Source organism: Equus quagga, chromosome 4 (genome assembly GCF_021613505.1).
Source record: "Equus quagga isolate Etosha38 chromosome 4, UCLA_HA_Equagga_1.0, whole genome shotgun sequence".
In the NCBI taxonomy this organism is placed as follows: domain Eukaryota; kingdom Metazoa; phylum Chordata; class Mammalia; order Perissodactyla; family Equidae; genus Equus; species Equus quagga.
Window position 1 is genome coordinate 11,694,774 of NC_060270.1, and position 15,861 is coordinate 11,710,634.

Genomic DNA, 15,861 nt, shown 5'->3' on the forward strand with positions numbered 1-15,861 from the left:
CCTCTTGAGTTGGATGATACTGAGGCTTGTACTTTTCAAAGAGTTCCCATATTGTATTAACCCTAGCTTCAGACCATGGGTAACTAGCTTAATAACACACGTTAATTTAAAGCCTATTTTCCCTTCCCTGTATCACTCCTCACTCCCCTGCCATTGTTCTCTGCACCTCCCAAATAAACTACTTGTATTCAAATCCTTGCGTTAGGGTCTCCTTCCAATTGCAACCAAAACAGACACTCTTACTCCAAAGGTGTGTTTCTTCAGAGTCCCAACCAAAAGAATCAGGTGTTTACCAGGGCCCCTCTTCCTTGAAAGGTCATGCACTCCAATTTTCCCCCAGTGCTGCAATTCTGGTAAAATCTCTGCCTGCTGTCTCAGCCTCCCAGCCACAACTGAATATGGCAATTGCTTTAAGGAGAAAAGTGGCTCCAAAAGTCAGTCTCATGTCTGGGCCTTCTGCCTCTCTTGCATGTTGGCCCCAGACATTTTAAGTGCCTCGGTAGCTTTCCATTGCTCTCAAAAAAATAGTTTTTATATTTTTTGCAGCTTTTTTAGTTCTCATTGAGAGGATCGATTTGAAACTACTTATTTGGCAGAGGTAGAACTTCAGTCTTATGTTTTATATGCCTATTCAAATTCAAGAGATATTGTTGAGTAAATGGCTGGATATGAGTCTGGAATTCAGGTGATAGTTCTGAGCTGGAAATATAGATTTGGAAACTGTCAGTGTGTGGGCACTATTTAAAAACGCTACAGTGGAGTATGCTAGGGAGTGTGTGTTGATGGAGAAAAGATTCATTGAATTGAGTGCTGGGGAGACTGAAATAAAGTATCCAGTTAACTAGAAGAACAACAGGAAACTATTGACTACTGGAAACCAAGTTAAAGTGTAGATTAAACTTTCCACACAGGTAATATTATCATTAAACAGATAATGGAATTTAAGCCAAGCACTTATGGATACAAGGCATTGGGGAATAAACACAAAGATAAGACATAGTCCTTCCTTTCATTTAATCCGTGTAAATAACAAACTATAGTAATAATAAATCATATATTAGCTTGGTTCCCATCAGATCACAGCATAAGATGGCTTGTGCTGGTATTGGTATTAGGGCCAGTGTTCTTGCTTACCACAGGTTCAGGGCTGGAAGGGAGATTTTAGCTATGCTGGAGAATAGAAGGTATGAGAATAAAGAGGGATTACCACTTTCCTCTGAAGTAGGAGTGGACGTTGCCAACTCCTTGGCAGGCATAGGAATGCTTTTTAGTGTTTTGAGGAAATAGTTGAAAGGAACATTTGTCGGACAACTTAAAAACAACAAATATGAGAACAGTTGTATCTAGGTGGTGTGGATTTTTTTAAAACCATCTTTATTCTGCAAATTTTCTACAATGAGCATGTATTATATGTGTAATAAAAATATGTGTAGATATCTGTTCTAACTTAAGGAAATTTTTAACTGAATTATTTTCCACAGAGAGAAGTTGCAGCTAACAGCCAGAATGGGGAGGAAGTTGTTCCTGCTTTGACTTTACGTTTCTTCATAACACAACTGGAGGCAGCACTTCGGAACATTCAAGCTCCCAATTATACTGTAAGTGTTTTATTTTGAAAGTTTGAAATAATGGACTTGGACAACATTTTTCAATGAGAGAACAGCCAATCCATGCTTATTTTAAGGTGTAGGCCATTTTGTATTTTCCTCTTTTACCTTTAGAGAGAGGTACACATAAACTGATTTCCTTCCTGTCTCTTGTACTTTCTTGTGACTCCACCTCTTTAATGAGCCTGTTCTAGTCCCCTTCCCTACCATTAAAATTATCTATCTTAAATAAAGAGAAACAAACTAGTAAAAATGGGCTTTCTCAGTCAGAGGTGGAGAATCATAAACTTCAAAACTGCTCCTTCCTTTCCCCCTAATTATTAATCAGTTCCTCTTTCTTCTGATATTTTTATATTTGCAAAAATTGGAACTTCTCTCATCTGTTAGTGAGTAATGATGTAAAATAAAATTGACAAGATATATTTATATGTTCAACGTCAAATTATACTTTAGAAATAAATAGAAAAATCTGAGGAAAAATAAACCTTGTATCAAAAATCAAAACCAATACTACATGACAGTAAAAGGAAAAACCAGTTCTTTGAATAATTTGGATCCATGAAGTAAACTCAGTTTTGCACACATGTAGAAAATGGATTAGAGTTATCTTCAGGAAAGGACTACCCAGGTACCAATCAAGGTAGCCTGAGACACCAGATCTCATATTATAATGATGCATAAGGAGGGGGAAACATAATCCTTCTTTAGCACTCTCAGGACCAGGGTTCTAAGAGGTGATATACACCACCCTAAAGGGTGGAGTCAACAGAAGGAACAAAGCAAAGGGAGCTGGCATCAACATGTAATCCCAATAACTTCTGGGATGTTGCAGACCTGCTATTTCTCCCACTGACCAGGTTGCCAAGCAGTGCAATAAATCAGTATAAATCAGCCTTCTCTCCTTAGGCATTACTTCAAAGGTGTCTTACACCAGGAAATGGAAGAGTTCTCTCTCTTGGTAGCATTTGTGAGCAGAATTGGAATTGTCATCAGAGCCGCCAATGGCTCTCCTTTTTCCTCAAGGCCACCAAGGAGAGGCGAGGCAACTGTGTAGAAAGTGGCAGTTGGTGTTGGGGTGGGGGACAGCTGCCAGTAACATCGCTATATCCGTTTAATTCCGGTATTTGGAATAATCTCTGCTAATGGAGGGGAAGGTAGGGAGGAAAGGGCAGGGCATTTAGGTTAGAAATGTACCACTTGCATCTTTAAATTTCTCAGTTCTCTGCCGTCTACTTCTAATTATAGCATTATCACAATTCTGCATCTTATCCTGTTCTCAAAATGTTCTTTTTATTTAGAATTGTATGAGCCAAAGGCTCCATTGTGTTCTTTATGAAGGTAGTTTTTTTTAAAGTTATAAAATAATAGCTCACACTTACTTAGTGTTTGCTATATGACAGATACTGTTCTACGCACTTTGTAAGGATTAGGTCATTTACTCTTCAGAAGCACCTCATCTCATTATTCCCAATTTATAGATTAGAAACTGAGGCATAGAGGTTAAATAACTTGCTTAATTCATTGGGTAGTAAGTAGTGAGTCAGGATACAAACCCATGTGGTCTTGGCTTCAGAGTCTGTGCTCTGAACTGCATTATAGCACCTCTTCAGAGCTGGGAATTTTAAGATGGAAACCAGTTAGATGTTACAGGGGTGTTTGTGTTCATAAACTCACTTAGTCCATTGAGAACAAACACACATGTCTATTTCCACTCAGATCAATTTGAAGCCAAACTTCTCATAAATGTATACTGTTGGCCAAAAGAAGTGTGTTAAGTGATAGAATATAGTTAGATCAGTATAAAAAGAAAGCTCATATCCTGTAGACACTTATCATCCTTATGTACCTTGGAAAAATCTTGTTTATAGTGTAGGACACTCTCAGTGAAAAAAGTTAATGTGACAAAAGATTTGGTTACAATCTTCAGTCAGTAGAGAGCTTATGAACAGAATGGATAGTATTTTTCTCCATAGACAGTTGTTTAACTTTTGAGAAAATTTTAGATGCACGGAAGGTCAAAAATACAACTGTACAGTACAAAAGTACAGAGAGGTCCTGGTGTACCCTTCAGTTAGTTTCCCTTAATAGTTACATCTTACATAACAACAATATATTATTAAAACCAGGAAGTTGACATTGGTACAATAGGTGTTGTGTCAGGAGTCTCCAAGACCACCCCCGTGTTCAGCAGGACTCACAGAACTCAGTGTTAGTTGTACTCATGCTAAGATTTATTACTTAGTGATGTAGTAAGGATACACACCCAGATCATAAGGGGAAAAAACATAGGCAGAGTCTGGAGGAATCCAGCTGCAGGCTTCCTTATATTTTCTCCCTACCATGAGGGTCACACAGAGTATACTCCCTCCTCCCCCATCTACAAGAAAAATGCAGCAGCATGTGTATGTGTGATGTTTCTGCCCAGGAAAGCCCATTGGAGACTCAGTGCCCACGGTTTTTGCTGCAGGTTGGTCATGTAGGCACCCTCTGCCTAGCTTGTATCAAAATTCCAGACCCCCAGAAGAAACTCCCTTCTTTTTTGCCTTCATTGTTTGCCCAAACAGTCTAGGCACAGTGAGCCACCCTTGTCTGCTAGAGAACAGTGGGAACACTCCCGAAATCCAGGTTCCCAGACACCAGCCAAGGGTCAGCCTTGCAAGCAGGCCTTCCTAAGGAGAGCAGTCTCAGGCCAGTTAGGCTAACTTTTTTTAGGCACAGATGTGTATAGTTCCATGAACACTTTATCACAAGTGTTTATTTGTGAAACCACTACTGCAGTTAAGATAAAAGAACTATTCCATCACCACAAAAAAATCTCTCTTCTGCTACCCCTTCATAGTCACATGCATCCCTGGCCCTCCTCTCTCTCCCTTGTCCCTAGTCTGTTCTCTGTCTCTGTAATTTGGCATAGACTATTTTTAAATGAAGGAAATATCCACGTGTTTTAATTTTTCATTGAAGAAGTGATACGCTTTACGTTTATACTGTTATAGCAAAACTCACACGTGGACAATGAAAGGCTTTGATTTAAGAAAACATCGTATTTTTTAAGCTGGACGGTAGATGAATACCCAAGAGTATTCATACCTAGTGTGTTCTTGATACCTAAAATATTATATAATGAGAGAGAATGAAAATCTTTTGAAAGATTTAATATAACAAATCTTGATGACATTTGCTTTCATTTTCTTTAATCAAACTCTAATATTTTATTTCAAGATTATTGACTGTCCTCTTTCTTCATCTGGGTCAAATTATCAAATACGTCTAAAATGTAGTCTCTATAGTTATTGTTAGATGGTTGATATGATAATTTTCTGCTATTTTTAGTAATCACTAAATAGGCCTAGGATATTTAATTAAGCTTGCTATACTGAGAAGTAGCTTAGGCTAAATAACCAATTTAAATATATTTTATCTTTTTAGGCACATCAGATTAATATTGGTTATTATTTGACATTACTGTTTTTGTATGGAGTAGCACTCACTGAAAGAGGAAAGAAAGAGGTATGTAACGTGTTATCTGCCTGTTACAAATCTTTTCACATACACTGACTCCATTTTAACAAATTAAAATGGTGATTTTTGAAATTCTCCAAACACTGAAAGCAGTGAGTGACTTTTGTGTTGTATATTAATAATATAGAGTAGTTAGCCAAAGACTATATTGTAAAACTAAAAATATTGATAGAGGAAAGTTAATTTTAACTTATAACTTTAGTTATTTTATTTATCTTTTAAATGCTTACCATTTATGTAAAACAGAAGGTTGTTTAGCATCTTTCACTTACACAACACATTTTAATCCATTTTCTCTCTGGTCTTATTTTTACCCCTTTTGTAAAATGCCAGTTTTTTTTTTTTGCTGAGAAAGGTTAACCCTGAGCTAACATCTGTTGCCAATCCTCTTCCCTGCTTGAGGAAGATTAGCCCTGAGCTAACATCTGTGCCAATGTTCCTCCATTTCATATGTGGGATGCTTCCACAGCATGGCTGACAATTGGTCTATGTCTGCGCCTGGGATCCGAACTGGTGAACCTGGGTTGCCAAAGTGGAGCATACCAAACTTAACCATTATGCCACGGGGCTAGCCCTAAAATATCTTTTACCTCAAATTCTTTGTTTAATAAAATGAAGTGCAAAAAGTAAAAACTTGGGAGTTAACTAGGTAATTTCTAAGGATCCTTTCAATTTAACATTCTCTTTTTCTGATTTTTAATGATTTCTCATATTTTCTTTGCAGCCTTACTATTTCTTTTATTTATTTATTTTTTTTATTTTTAATTTTTTTTAAAGATTTTTTTTTTTTAATTTTTTCCTTTTTCTCCCCAAAGCCCCCCGGTACATAGTTGTGTATTCTTCGTTGTGGGTTCTTCTAGTTGTGGCATGTGGGACGCTGCCTCAGCGTGGTTTGATGAGCAGTGTGCCATGTCCGCGCCCAGGATTTGAACTGATGAAACACTGGGCCGCCTGCAGCGGAGCGCGCGAACTTAACCACTCAGCCACGGGGCCAGCCCCCTATTTCTTTTATTTTTTGTCTTCCCAAATCTGTATTCTCTACTTGATTACCTAAGTATAAATTTTAAATAATTTCATGTAATACTAATTATTGTTTAGTGTGATATGCTAGAGAATATTTTTAAGCAAGGCCTTGTGGTATTTTTTTCCAAGGAGACCAAGGCCATTATGTTTGTTTTAATAATAACTGAAGCATTTATTAGAACTGCTCCTAATCTTTACTTCCAAACTTACATTGCTTATGGTTGCAATGGTGCTTCCTCAAAAGAGACTGTATGTGTGGTCAAGAAGTCACTTATTTCCTATTTGAAAAATTAGGACAATTTTTGCTCCAATTAGAAAGAAAAATTAGGAAGAATTATAAAGAATTATGCTCCCATAGTTATCAGAAAAGCCCTCCTTTTGGCTACTAATATTTGTCAATTTTATTTATTTATTTGCTGAGGAAGATTCACCCTATTTTAATGTTTGCTTTGAAACGCTGGTTAAAGAAGACTATTTTGAACACTGAATACATTAGCTATATGATCATATACAGAGGTGCTAGGATTGGAGATATAAGTAAATGTCCAAATGACTGGATCAATATTAAAGCTGTTCTAACTTCTCTTGGTTGGGAAATAATGGTTTATTATAAAAGAAAAAAACAATGCCCGTTACGTCAGGCAAACCTAGTTTTATATTACTACAGGATTATACAGAAGCTGAGAATAAATTTCTAGTGATGAAGATGGTGATCCAAGAAAATGAAATTTGTGAAAACTTTATGTCTTTAGTTTATTTTGGACGTGGTTTGCTTCGATGTGCTCAGAAAAGGTAAGGATTTCAATTAATGGGAGATCTCGCCTATCAACTTTCAGCATTATGAAATGGGAGTGAACTTTTCACAGTATATCAGGGATCATAACATTTGTACTCTACTGGCTCTCTTTTTCTTCACTTATTCCTGTAGACAATAATTTCTCCAATAAATTTGAGAATATTAAATATCAAATTTAACAGGTCATGGCAATAAGAGGCAGTATAGCAAAAACATTAGGAAAATAGGCTTTCGAGTCTGACAGACCAGGGTTTAAATACATTTTCTGCCACTTACCTAATCTGTGACCCTGGAAACTTAACATTGCTAAGCCTTATCTTTTTTCCTAATTTGTGAGATGGAACTAATAATAGTGCTCACCTCATAATGATGTTCTAGGTGATTAACAACAGTGCTCAGGACACGAAAATGCTATTCTTAAATAAATGATGGTGGTTTTTTGTTTAGTGCCATCAAGTCGATTCCAACTCCTAGTGACTCTGTGTACACCAGAGTGGAACCCTTCCTGGTCTTTTTTATACCATCCTGTCATCTTCCAGCACTATCTCAGACAATACTCTGTTGTTATTCATGGCCAATTTTTTCAAAAGTGGGTAGCCAGGCCCTTCTTTGTAGTCTCTCTTAGTCTGGCTTAGTCTAGTTTAACTCTCTTAAGCTATGCTGAAACCTGTCCACCATGGGTGACCCTGCTGGTATTTGAAATACTGGTGGCATAGCTTTCAGCATCGAAGCAACATGCAGCTGCCAGTCTGACAGATGAGTGGTGTAGTTCCCTGCCCAGGAAACGATCCCAGGCTACAGCAGTGAGCATGCCGACTCTTAACCACTAGACTACCAGGGCTGGCTAATGATGGGTGTAGTTGTTAATATTATCATCACTTGGCATATATGTTTATGATATAAATGAGCTTATAAAGCATTGAAAGGGTCCAAATGCTGAGTTTTGGGAGTATAGGGTATTACATATTTAGTGAAATTATATAGGGGAACCTATATGGATTATCTGTTTGCTTCCTATATGGAGATCCTTAGCCATTTATAACATCATTCATTTAATTTGCTAAGCATGTATCATATTCTAGAGACTGTGCTTGGTGTTGAGGGTATAATGGTTTACAAAGTAGACATTTACTGTCCTCCTGTAACTCAGTATAGTAAAGGTTATAGACCTTAATCAAATAATTAGTTATACAAATAATCAATTATGAAATGTAATAAAGAACTATCAAGGAAAATACAGTGAACAGTTAAAGTCTTTACTGGAGCCCCAGTCTGGTTCCGGGAATGAGAAATCTCCCTGAGAATAATGTTTGCCTGAGAGCTGAAGGATGAATTAGGCAGTCTACTTGTGCAAATCCTTATGAAGGATTGCTGCTGGGTCCAACCATTGGATTCCTAAAATTGTCACCTCTGTGGTAGTTACCTGACTCTTTGTAAAGTTTATCTTCTATCCTCTGGCATGCTTGTTTTTTTGCTAGGGTATCCAGAATACTTTGCACTTTCTGTTCATTAGCAGATGTCATCAATATAGTGGGCCAGTGTGACGTTTTGCAGAATGTCAGGATGATCAAAATCCCTTTAGTCTATACCGTGGAGAAAATTAACATAGTTCTGAGACAAGACAAAGAATGTGTACTGCTGTCCTCCCCTCAGATATGTGAACTACGTTTTATTCTCTTTACTGATGGGCATTGGAAAGAATCTATTTTTCCAGATCATTGACAGCAGAAAGCCCAATCGTATGGCAGCATCATTTACTTTCATCCCTGGCCTATAGAGAACAACCACCACTAAGCTGCTCAAAGACACAGGTGCCCTTCTCTGTATTTCTTATTGCATTAATTGATGGATGTCGTCTGGACCTTTCCGGGGGACACTGTCTAGTGGTGGGTTCTACGGTCTTACGTACTAAGTCCATTTTAACATCCTCACCTCCCTGAGCTTTCTATAAACTCTGCCAAGAAATTTCCAGCATTTCCACCTCAATTACTTAGGCTATTGTTGTGTCTAAAACTTGAAGCGGCCTTCTCAGCAGCATGTTAGGACTGGTTCAGGTGTCCTGGCTAGGAAAGTAAATCTTGAATTATGGAAGAGTTGTCCCATACACTTCTCTATTCAGCTGTATATTTGTCCATTTGTTTACCACGCTTAAGATTCACTCTCACACATGTTCCTGCCAGTATATACTAGTGGTGCAATTCTTAAGGTGAATAAGCTTTTTCTTTCAGGGCAGGGACTCTGTTTTCCTACTTGGGCTCTGCTTATGCCTCGTCCTAGAGTTATTGGTCTGTAGGCAATAAGTGGAGATAGGGGTGGATCTTGAGAAGAAAGGGCATCATCTTTTGAGACATGCACCTTAGATGATATTTTTGTGTGGTCCCTAAGTAAAGAGATTCTGCTCTCCTCTAGCAAGGAAGAGGTCTTTGCCAGCCAGAAGGTTCAGGGAAATTTAGGGATTAATTGTTGCTAGCATATTCACCTAAATGTCTCCAAATCAAAACCCTGATTTTAGCATAATAGTCCTGTCGAGGCTTTTGGTCTTTGCTGTTGTTCTACCCTTATGATTAAATACTAGGCCTCACTTTCAGTACAGTCAGCCATTATGTGAGAGTCAGTGAGTGTTCTTTCAATGTTGCCATAGAGACTTTTTAGCTTTCACGGAGTGTCCTGAGTTGGTAGCGGTAGTCCTGTTGAGGATGTACATTTGGTCTCTTTTGCAGTTTGTTCTATCTTGTGATTAAATCTGGGCCTAATTTTCAGCACAGATGGCTACAGGAGATGAGGGTCTCTTTAAATGCTGCCATAGAGGTCTCTGTCTTTCACAGTGTATCCTGAGTCAATAGTTGGCTGACCTGTGCCTGTCATTCTCTTTCTTCAAGGCTTCCAAGACAGTAAACAAAAGCCAACCAACTCTACAGTCCCTTTAATTACCATGGCCCCCATACTGTTCAAGCTTGAGCTACTACATAATCTATTGCCTCCCCTTCCACCTGTATTTCATCCCAATCTACCACAGGTGAGAGTCCTAGTATTTGTATTTCTATAGCATGCCAGAGGTTATCACCACCCTACTTACCACAAAAAAATGGGTTACTTGTTGTCTTATTGGTAAACTATCCAGTTGCAGAGTCGCATTCAAACTAACCTTATTTTAAAATGCCTTACAGATATAATGGAGGGCTGCTGGAATTTCATAAAAGCTTACAAGAAATAGGAGATACAAATGATCATTGGTTTGACATAGATCCTACAGAAGATGAAGATTTGCCTACAACTTTTAAAGTAAGAAATTATTTAAGAATAACGTTTCCTCTGTGACTAATTAGAATCATTCTTTGATAAAGTGCAGTTCATGCTATGCCATATTCTGTAGGAAGGACATTCTTTTATTGGAAATTACCTTTTATATAAGAAATAATCTTGATTCCGTTACCTAGTGCAGAATGTGAGTATGATTCAACAAGTAGAGAGAAGTGAGGTGGCTGTGTTAGCAAATAACAAGAAGATTTGTTTCCAAATAACGGAAGATTAAAATCTGTACTAGTCCAGTACTTCACATGGCTAAAGCTAAATGTCTTAGTTAACTTCTTTTTTTCTAATTATATTTACCATTATTTTGTTGTTTTAAATTTAAAAGTGCTAAATGCTTACATCAGAAAACTTGAAAAATGTGAAAATGCCCAAAGATAAAATTTATCTATATTTCTTGAAATGGAGAAACTACTGTTAGTATTTTCATTTATGTCTTTCTAGACATGCATGTATAAACAGTCATACCCTTTATTTTTAGTAAATTGATATGATGTTATACACATTGATTTGTAGTCTGGAAATATATATTATTGTGAATTTCCCAATAATTAGATTATTATATGGTATAATTTTTTCCATAGTCCGTTATGTAGCTGTGGTAACTCATTTGTTTAACCACTTCCCTGCTATTGAACATTTAGTTTACCCTAACCATTCCGGTTTTTCACTGTTATGAAAGTGATCTTTGTGTATTTCTTACATCATTCCCTTAGGATAAATTTCTAAAGATGGAATTGTGGAGCAAGTATTCATACACTTGTAAAATTGTGGACATATATCTTCATATTTCCTCTCAGAAAGTTTGTATCAGTTTATATTCTTAAGACAAATGAGAATTTCCATTTCCTCACACCTTTGGGTATTTTTGCTTTTTGAGTAATTTTTGCCTCTCTGATAAGCCAATTGGTCACTTTTTAAATTTGTTTAATATGAAAACATCTATACTAGGTTTCTCTTGGTTAGTGTTTGAATGACATATCTCTTTCCAAACTTCTACTTTAAACCTTTCTGGATCTTTATATTTTAGCTGACTTTAAAGCCAAATACATTCCTCAAAATAAAGAGGGATATTTCATAAAAATACAAAGTTTAATTATCTGGGAAGCTACAACAACTCAAAATTTGTAAATACCTAATAATATAGCTTCTTATGGGACAAAAACTGAGAGAACTGGAAGGAGAGACAGAAAACTCTCCAATCACAGTGAATTACTTTAATATACCACTCGCAGCAATCAATAGAATCAGCAGATCATTTTTGGCATTTTTCAGGATAATCATGACTTTTAACTTTGACATAATAAAGTAATAATTTTATACCTTTTTTTAGTTATTGAACTTCTGTGCTTACGCAAAGCAGTCCCTAGTTGGTCTTGGTTGTTTTTCTCTTTTTCCTCCTCCTTTTAAGATATTTTTCGGGTCTGGCCCAGTGGTGCAGCAGTTAAGTTCGCACGTTGTGCTTCTTGGCAGCCCAGGGTTCCCCGGTTCAGATCCCGGGTGCAGACATGGCACCGCTTGGCAAAAGCCATGCTGTGGTAGGCGTCCCACGTATAAAGTAGAGGAAGATGGGCATGGATGTTCGCTCAGGGCCAGTCTTCCTCAGCAAAAAAAGGAGGATTGGCAGTAGTTAGCTCAGGGCTAATCTTCCTCAAAAAAAAAAAAAAAGATATTTTATTATCCAAACTTTTTTAGTGCATTTTTTTTCTGGCAGGTTTCGCCCTGAGCTAACATCTGTTGCCAATGTTCCTCTCTTTTTCTTTTTTACCCCCTCCTCAAAGCCCCAGTACATAGTTGTATATTCTAGTTGTAAGTCCTTCTAATTCTTCTATGTGAGCCACTGCCGCAGCATGGCTACTGACAGACAAGAGGTGTGGTTCGGCAAAAGTGGAATGTGCCAAACTTGAACCAGTAGCCTGTCAGGGCTGGCTTGTGAATTTTTATTTTATGCAAAATAATACGTATACACAGTTTGTCAAATAATACTAAAAAACTTAGAAATTAACAGTCCATGGTCCATCATCTCTAATTGTAGTTTCTAACTAGAGGCAACTTTTTCCAACTCTCTACGCATTTTCCTTTGATATTTACCTATATTTTAAAAAAATATTTAAAAAATTTCTCTATTTTAGATATTATCTTTTGACTTTTCACTACAAAAGATGAGGATTTATTAGCTCTCTTATACATCCTCTTCACATACGCACTTCCCTTCCCCCATCCTACCTTCCAATAGTTATAAGTTTTTATTAAATTGGCCTTAAGTTTCCCTTTACTTGATTGCTCAGAATAGCCTTCACTTTTCTCCTGCATAGAATCCTCTGTTTCCTGGATCTCAAGTTTTCCTCTTTCTAGGTTTACTCTCATGTTTTGGTGGTGCAGCTCATCCAGCAGCTTCCTGGAAAAGGGTGTTTGCTTGGGAGGTGAAATTTTGAGACCTTTCAAGTCTCAAAATAATTTAATTTTTGTACAGTTTATTTATATCTTGCCTGGGCAAAGAATTGTAGGTTGAAAATCATTTTCCTTCATGTTTTAGAAGTGTATTTCTCTTATCTTCTAACTCCCAGTAATATTTTTGAGAAATCTCATGTTCTGATTCTCAATCTTTTGCCTGGAACCTGTTTTATTTTTTTCTTTCTGGGAATTTTTATGATATTCTGTGTATCTCTAATGTTCTGAACTTATATTTTGAAAATGTTCTGGGACATTTTCTTGATTTCTTTATTTGATTATTTCTTTTTAATTTTCTCTTTTCTTTCTGAAATGGTATTTTTTACATGCTTGACATCCTTTACTGAATCTCTGATTTTCTTTCTTCCTTTTTCTTTTTTCTTTTTTTTTTTTGCTTTTTATTTTTTTGGCCCACTTTCTAGGAGATTTTCTGAACTTCATCCTTCTGCATATGGCTGATATTCAGACAATACACACTAGTACTATCATATTAGTGTTATAATGTTAAAATATTCCTGTACTGCTTCAAAAATAGCTGCTGCCATGAGTTTCTTGGGTACCCAGCCACCATTCAAGCTGCCCTGCAGTCTCCGCCAGCCCACTCTCTAAAGTCCAGGAGCTAAAGGTTTAATATCTGGTAGGGCAGAATGCTTCCATGATCCTGCTCCCACTCTAGGCCAGCATGTTCTTAGTCTGTTATTACTGGTTCCTGTGCCTGTCAGCCCACCAAAAGTCCTGCTTCTCAGACACTGTGATTAGTTTTTTTGGGAACTTAGAGGGCTGGCCTGTATCCCTTTATCTGGCACTGAGGAATCCCAGGTGAGTAATACCAGAGGCCTGCCCTGTCCCAGTCGCACCTGTCCTCATGTGTCCCTTTAGATGAACTCACCCTGGTGGGGGAAGATAGTACCCCTAGAGATGCTGGCACCCTTGCAGGGCAATATCTTTTTATATGGTTATTATTTTTAACATTACCCTTCTTCCTGTCCTTCTGTAGAATTTTTTTTTTTTTTTGAAACAAGTTTTTTTGTTTTTTGGTTTTTTTTTTAAGATTTTATTTTTTCCTTTTTCTCCCCAAAGCCCCCCCGGTACATAGTTGTGTATTCTTCGTTGTGGGTTCTTCTAGTTGTGGCATGTGGGACGCTGCCTCAGCGTGGTCTGATGAGAAATGGAAGAATTTGCAATCTATTTGGGAAGAAGACTCAACAGTACTTGCTGATATATTGCTTGTAAAGGGTGATGGAATCCATTATGCAATGGATGACTTCAAGATTTCCGGCTTGAAGCTAAATAGATAGTGGTAGATGAGACTGATATAAGTCCCATGAGGGCTAAGTTCACTGCTGTATCCTTAACGTCCATAACATTCCTTAACATTCGTAACAACCTGGCCGATAACAGGCTCTCTGTAAATATTTGTTGGACGAATGAATGCCAAAACCTGGGGGCAGGAGATGAGGGATAAGGAACAAGAAACAGATTTGATGGGAGAATCAATTGATCAGTATTAAACCATTAGGTTTGAGATCTGTGAAACTGCAGTAGTTATGTACATGCTATGAATTTCATCCTTTTGTTTTGGTATCTCCACTTGGGTATTGGCTATCCTGACAGGGTATACTACCTTCGTATTAATAGGTCCTTAAATGCTTCTCATTTCTTTCTCTCTTTTCTTGATATTTAAAATGTTCTAGTCGACTTGGTCAAAGCATCTTTATTCTTCAATATAGGCCATGAATTTAAAATTCTGAGTGCTATTGAAAGAAGGTTATGAATGGTGACTAGTTTCATGAAATAGTCTATAGAGCCTTATTTATCATATTGTGTACCCTGAGTGCATTAGAAATACTACAGTTTGAAATTTTGTAATACTCTCCCTCTAAGAAATAAGTATTTAGGACCTGATCCAAGGACCTGTTTAACTTAGACTTGATGATGTCTTTCACCTACATTTAATCAGCATTTTAAAGTATGAAATTGTATTCCAAAGTTGTAACTCTGAACATTGGAACAGTATTTCTCTACCCTACTTCTGCCCATTATGTTTGGGAGTGGCATATTGCACCACTACAGTAGTCCCATTGCCAACATAGTATCCTGGGGTCCACTTCTAGCAAAGACTCTCCTGAGTTCCCAGCAATTTGTTGTCTCTGTATATATATCACAGCAAGTAATTCTTGATAAGCACGTCAGGTGCTATGCTATGGGTTAGGATCGTGACGAGAGATATAGACTTATTTCAGAGATAGACTTTGTTCTTTTCTGCTTGTTTATATTCAGTAAGAAATCTAGCATTTCTAATTTAGGGCCTTCCTATGTATTGTTTACTTTGAATGAGGAAAATATGTTCTATTACTGTTTTTTAAAAAAACTTATGCAATGCCTTCAAAAAGGGATATCAAATGGATATTATTTAAGGTAAGATATTGGAAGTATCTTAGTTTTATTACTAATACATAACATTTAGTTTTATTTTTAAAATCTAGGATCTCCTTAATAATTTTATCAAAACAACTGAAAGTAATATAATGAAGCTGACCATTTGCAGTTATCTAGATTGTGAGCGATCTTGTGAAGCTGACATTTTAAAGAACACCAACTATAAGGTACTATAATTATCAATTAACTGAGTATTTTTAAAAATGTAATTATAAAATTAAACTTAGATAAAAAATATTATCATGCATCAAAATGTTGTTTAAAAGAGTACTTAGTTTAATTACAGTAGTAATGCAGTTGAGAAGTTGAGTGTCTCCGAGAGCTTAGATTCTTAGTGAGCAGGCATTGTTTATATTCTGTGAGTCAATAAAAGAATGAATTGGTTTTGCCAAGGTTTTTGTAATGTTCACATGTCTCTGAAGTTATAGTTAATAATATCCCTGCAATCATACAGTGGAAATTATCTAAAATATTCTTTATAGTTAGAAATGTTACAGGCTGAGAATATTAGTATTTTACTAAGGGGAAAAGTTGTCACTCTTCAAGAATTATGTTACTAAGTAAGTGATCATTATCTCTTCTGTGGGCCTTGAGTGGAAAAAATGTAACCAGCCTTGATTTGAAGAAATTCAATAATTCAAAGTACTACAAATCTAATTCTCTCTAGATGTATCAGAATAAGACTATGGGAAATCACAAGATAGGTTGGGATGTGAC

At 36.8% G+C, this 15,861-nt stretch overlaps 1 protein-coding gene across 13 annotated transcripts in view; it reads left to right on the top strand.

The window, feature by feature from the left end:
* DZIP3 (DAZ interacting zinc finger protein 3) overlaps positions 1–15,861 on the top strand; it is a 102,039-nt gene that overhangs the window by 31,654 nt on the left and 54,524 nt on the right. For 12 of the 13 annotated variants that reach the window (XR_006888230.1, XR_006888231.1, XM_046658592.1 and 9 more), the window contains 5 exons: positions 1,482–1,598; positions 5,034–5,114; positions 6,817–6,941; positions 10,113–10,227; positions 15,192–15,311. Coding sequence is in view for 11 of the 13 variants with exons in the window: in XM_046658592.1 (XP_046514548.1) it covers positions 1,482–1,598; positions 5,034–5,114; positions 6,817–6,941; positions 10,113–10,227; positions 15,192–15,311 (558 nt within the window). In the remaining 2 variants the exon portion in view is untranslated. The remainder of the gene's footprint in view (positions 1–1,481; positions 1,599–5,033; positions 5,115–6,816; positions 6,942–10,112; positions 10,228–15,191; positions 15,312–15,861) is intronic. The other variant, XM_046658596.1, reaches the window with a different exon arrangement.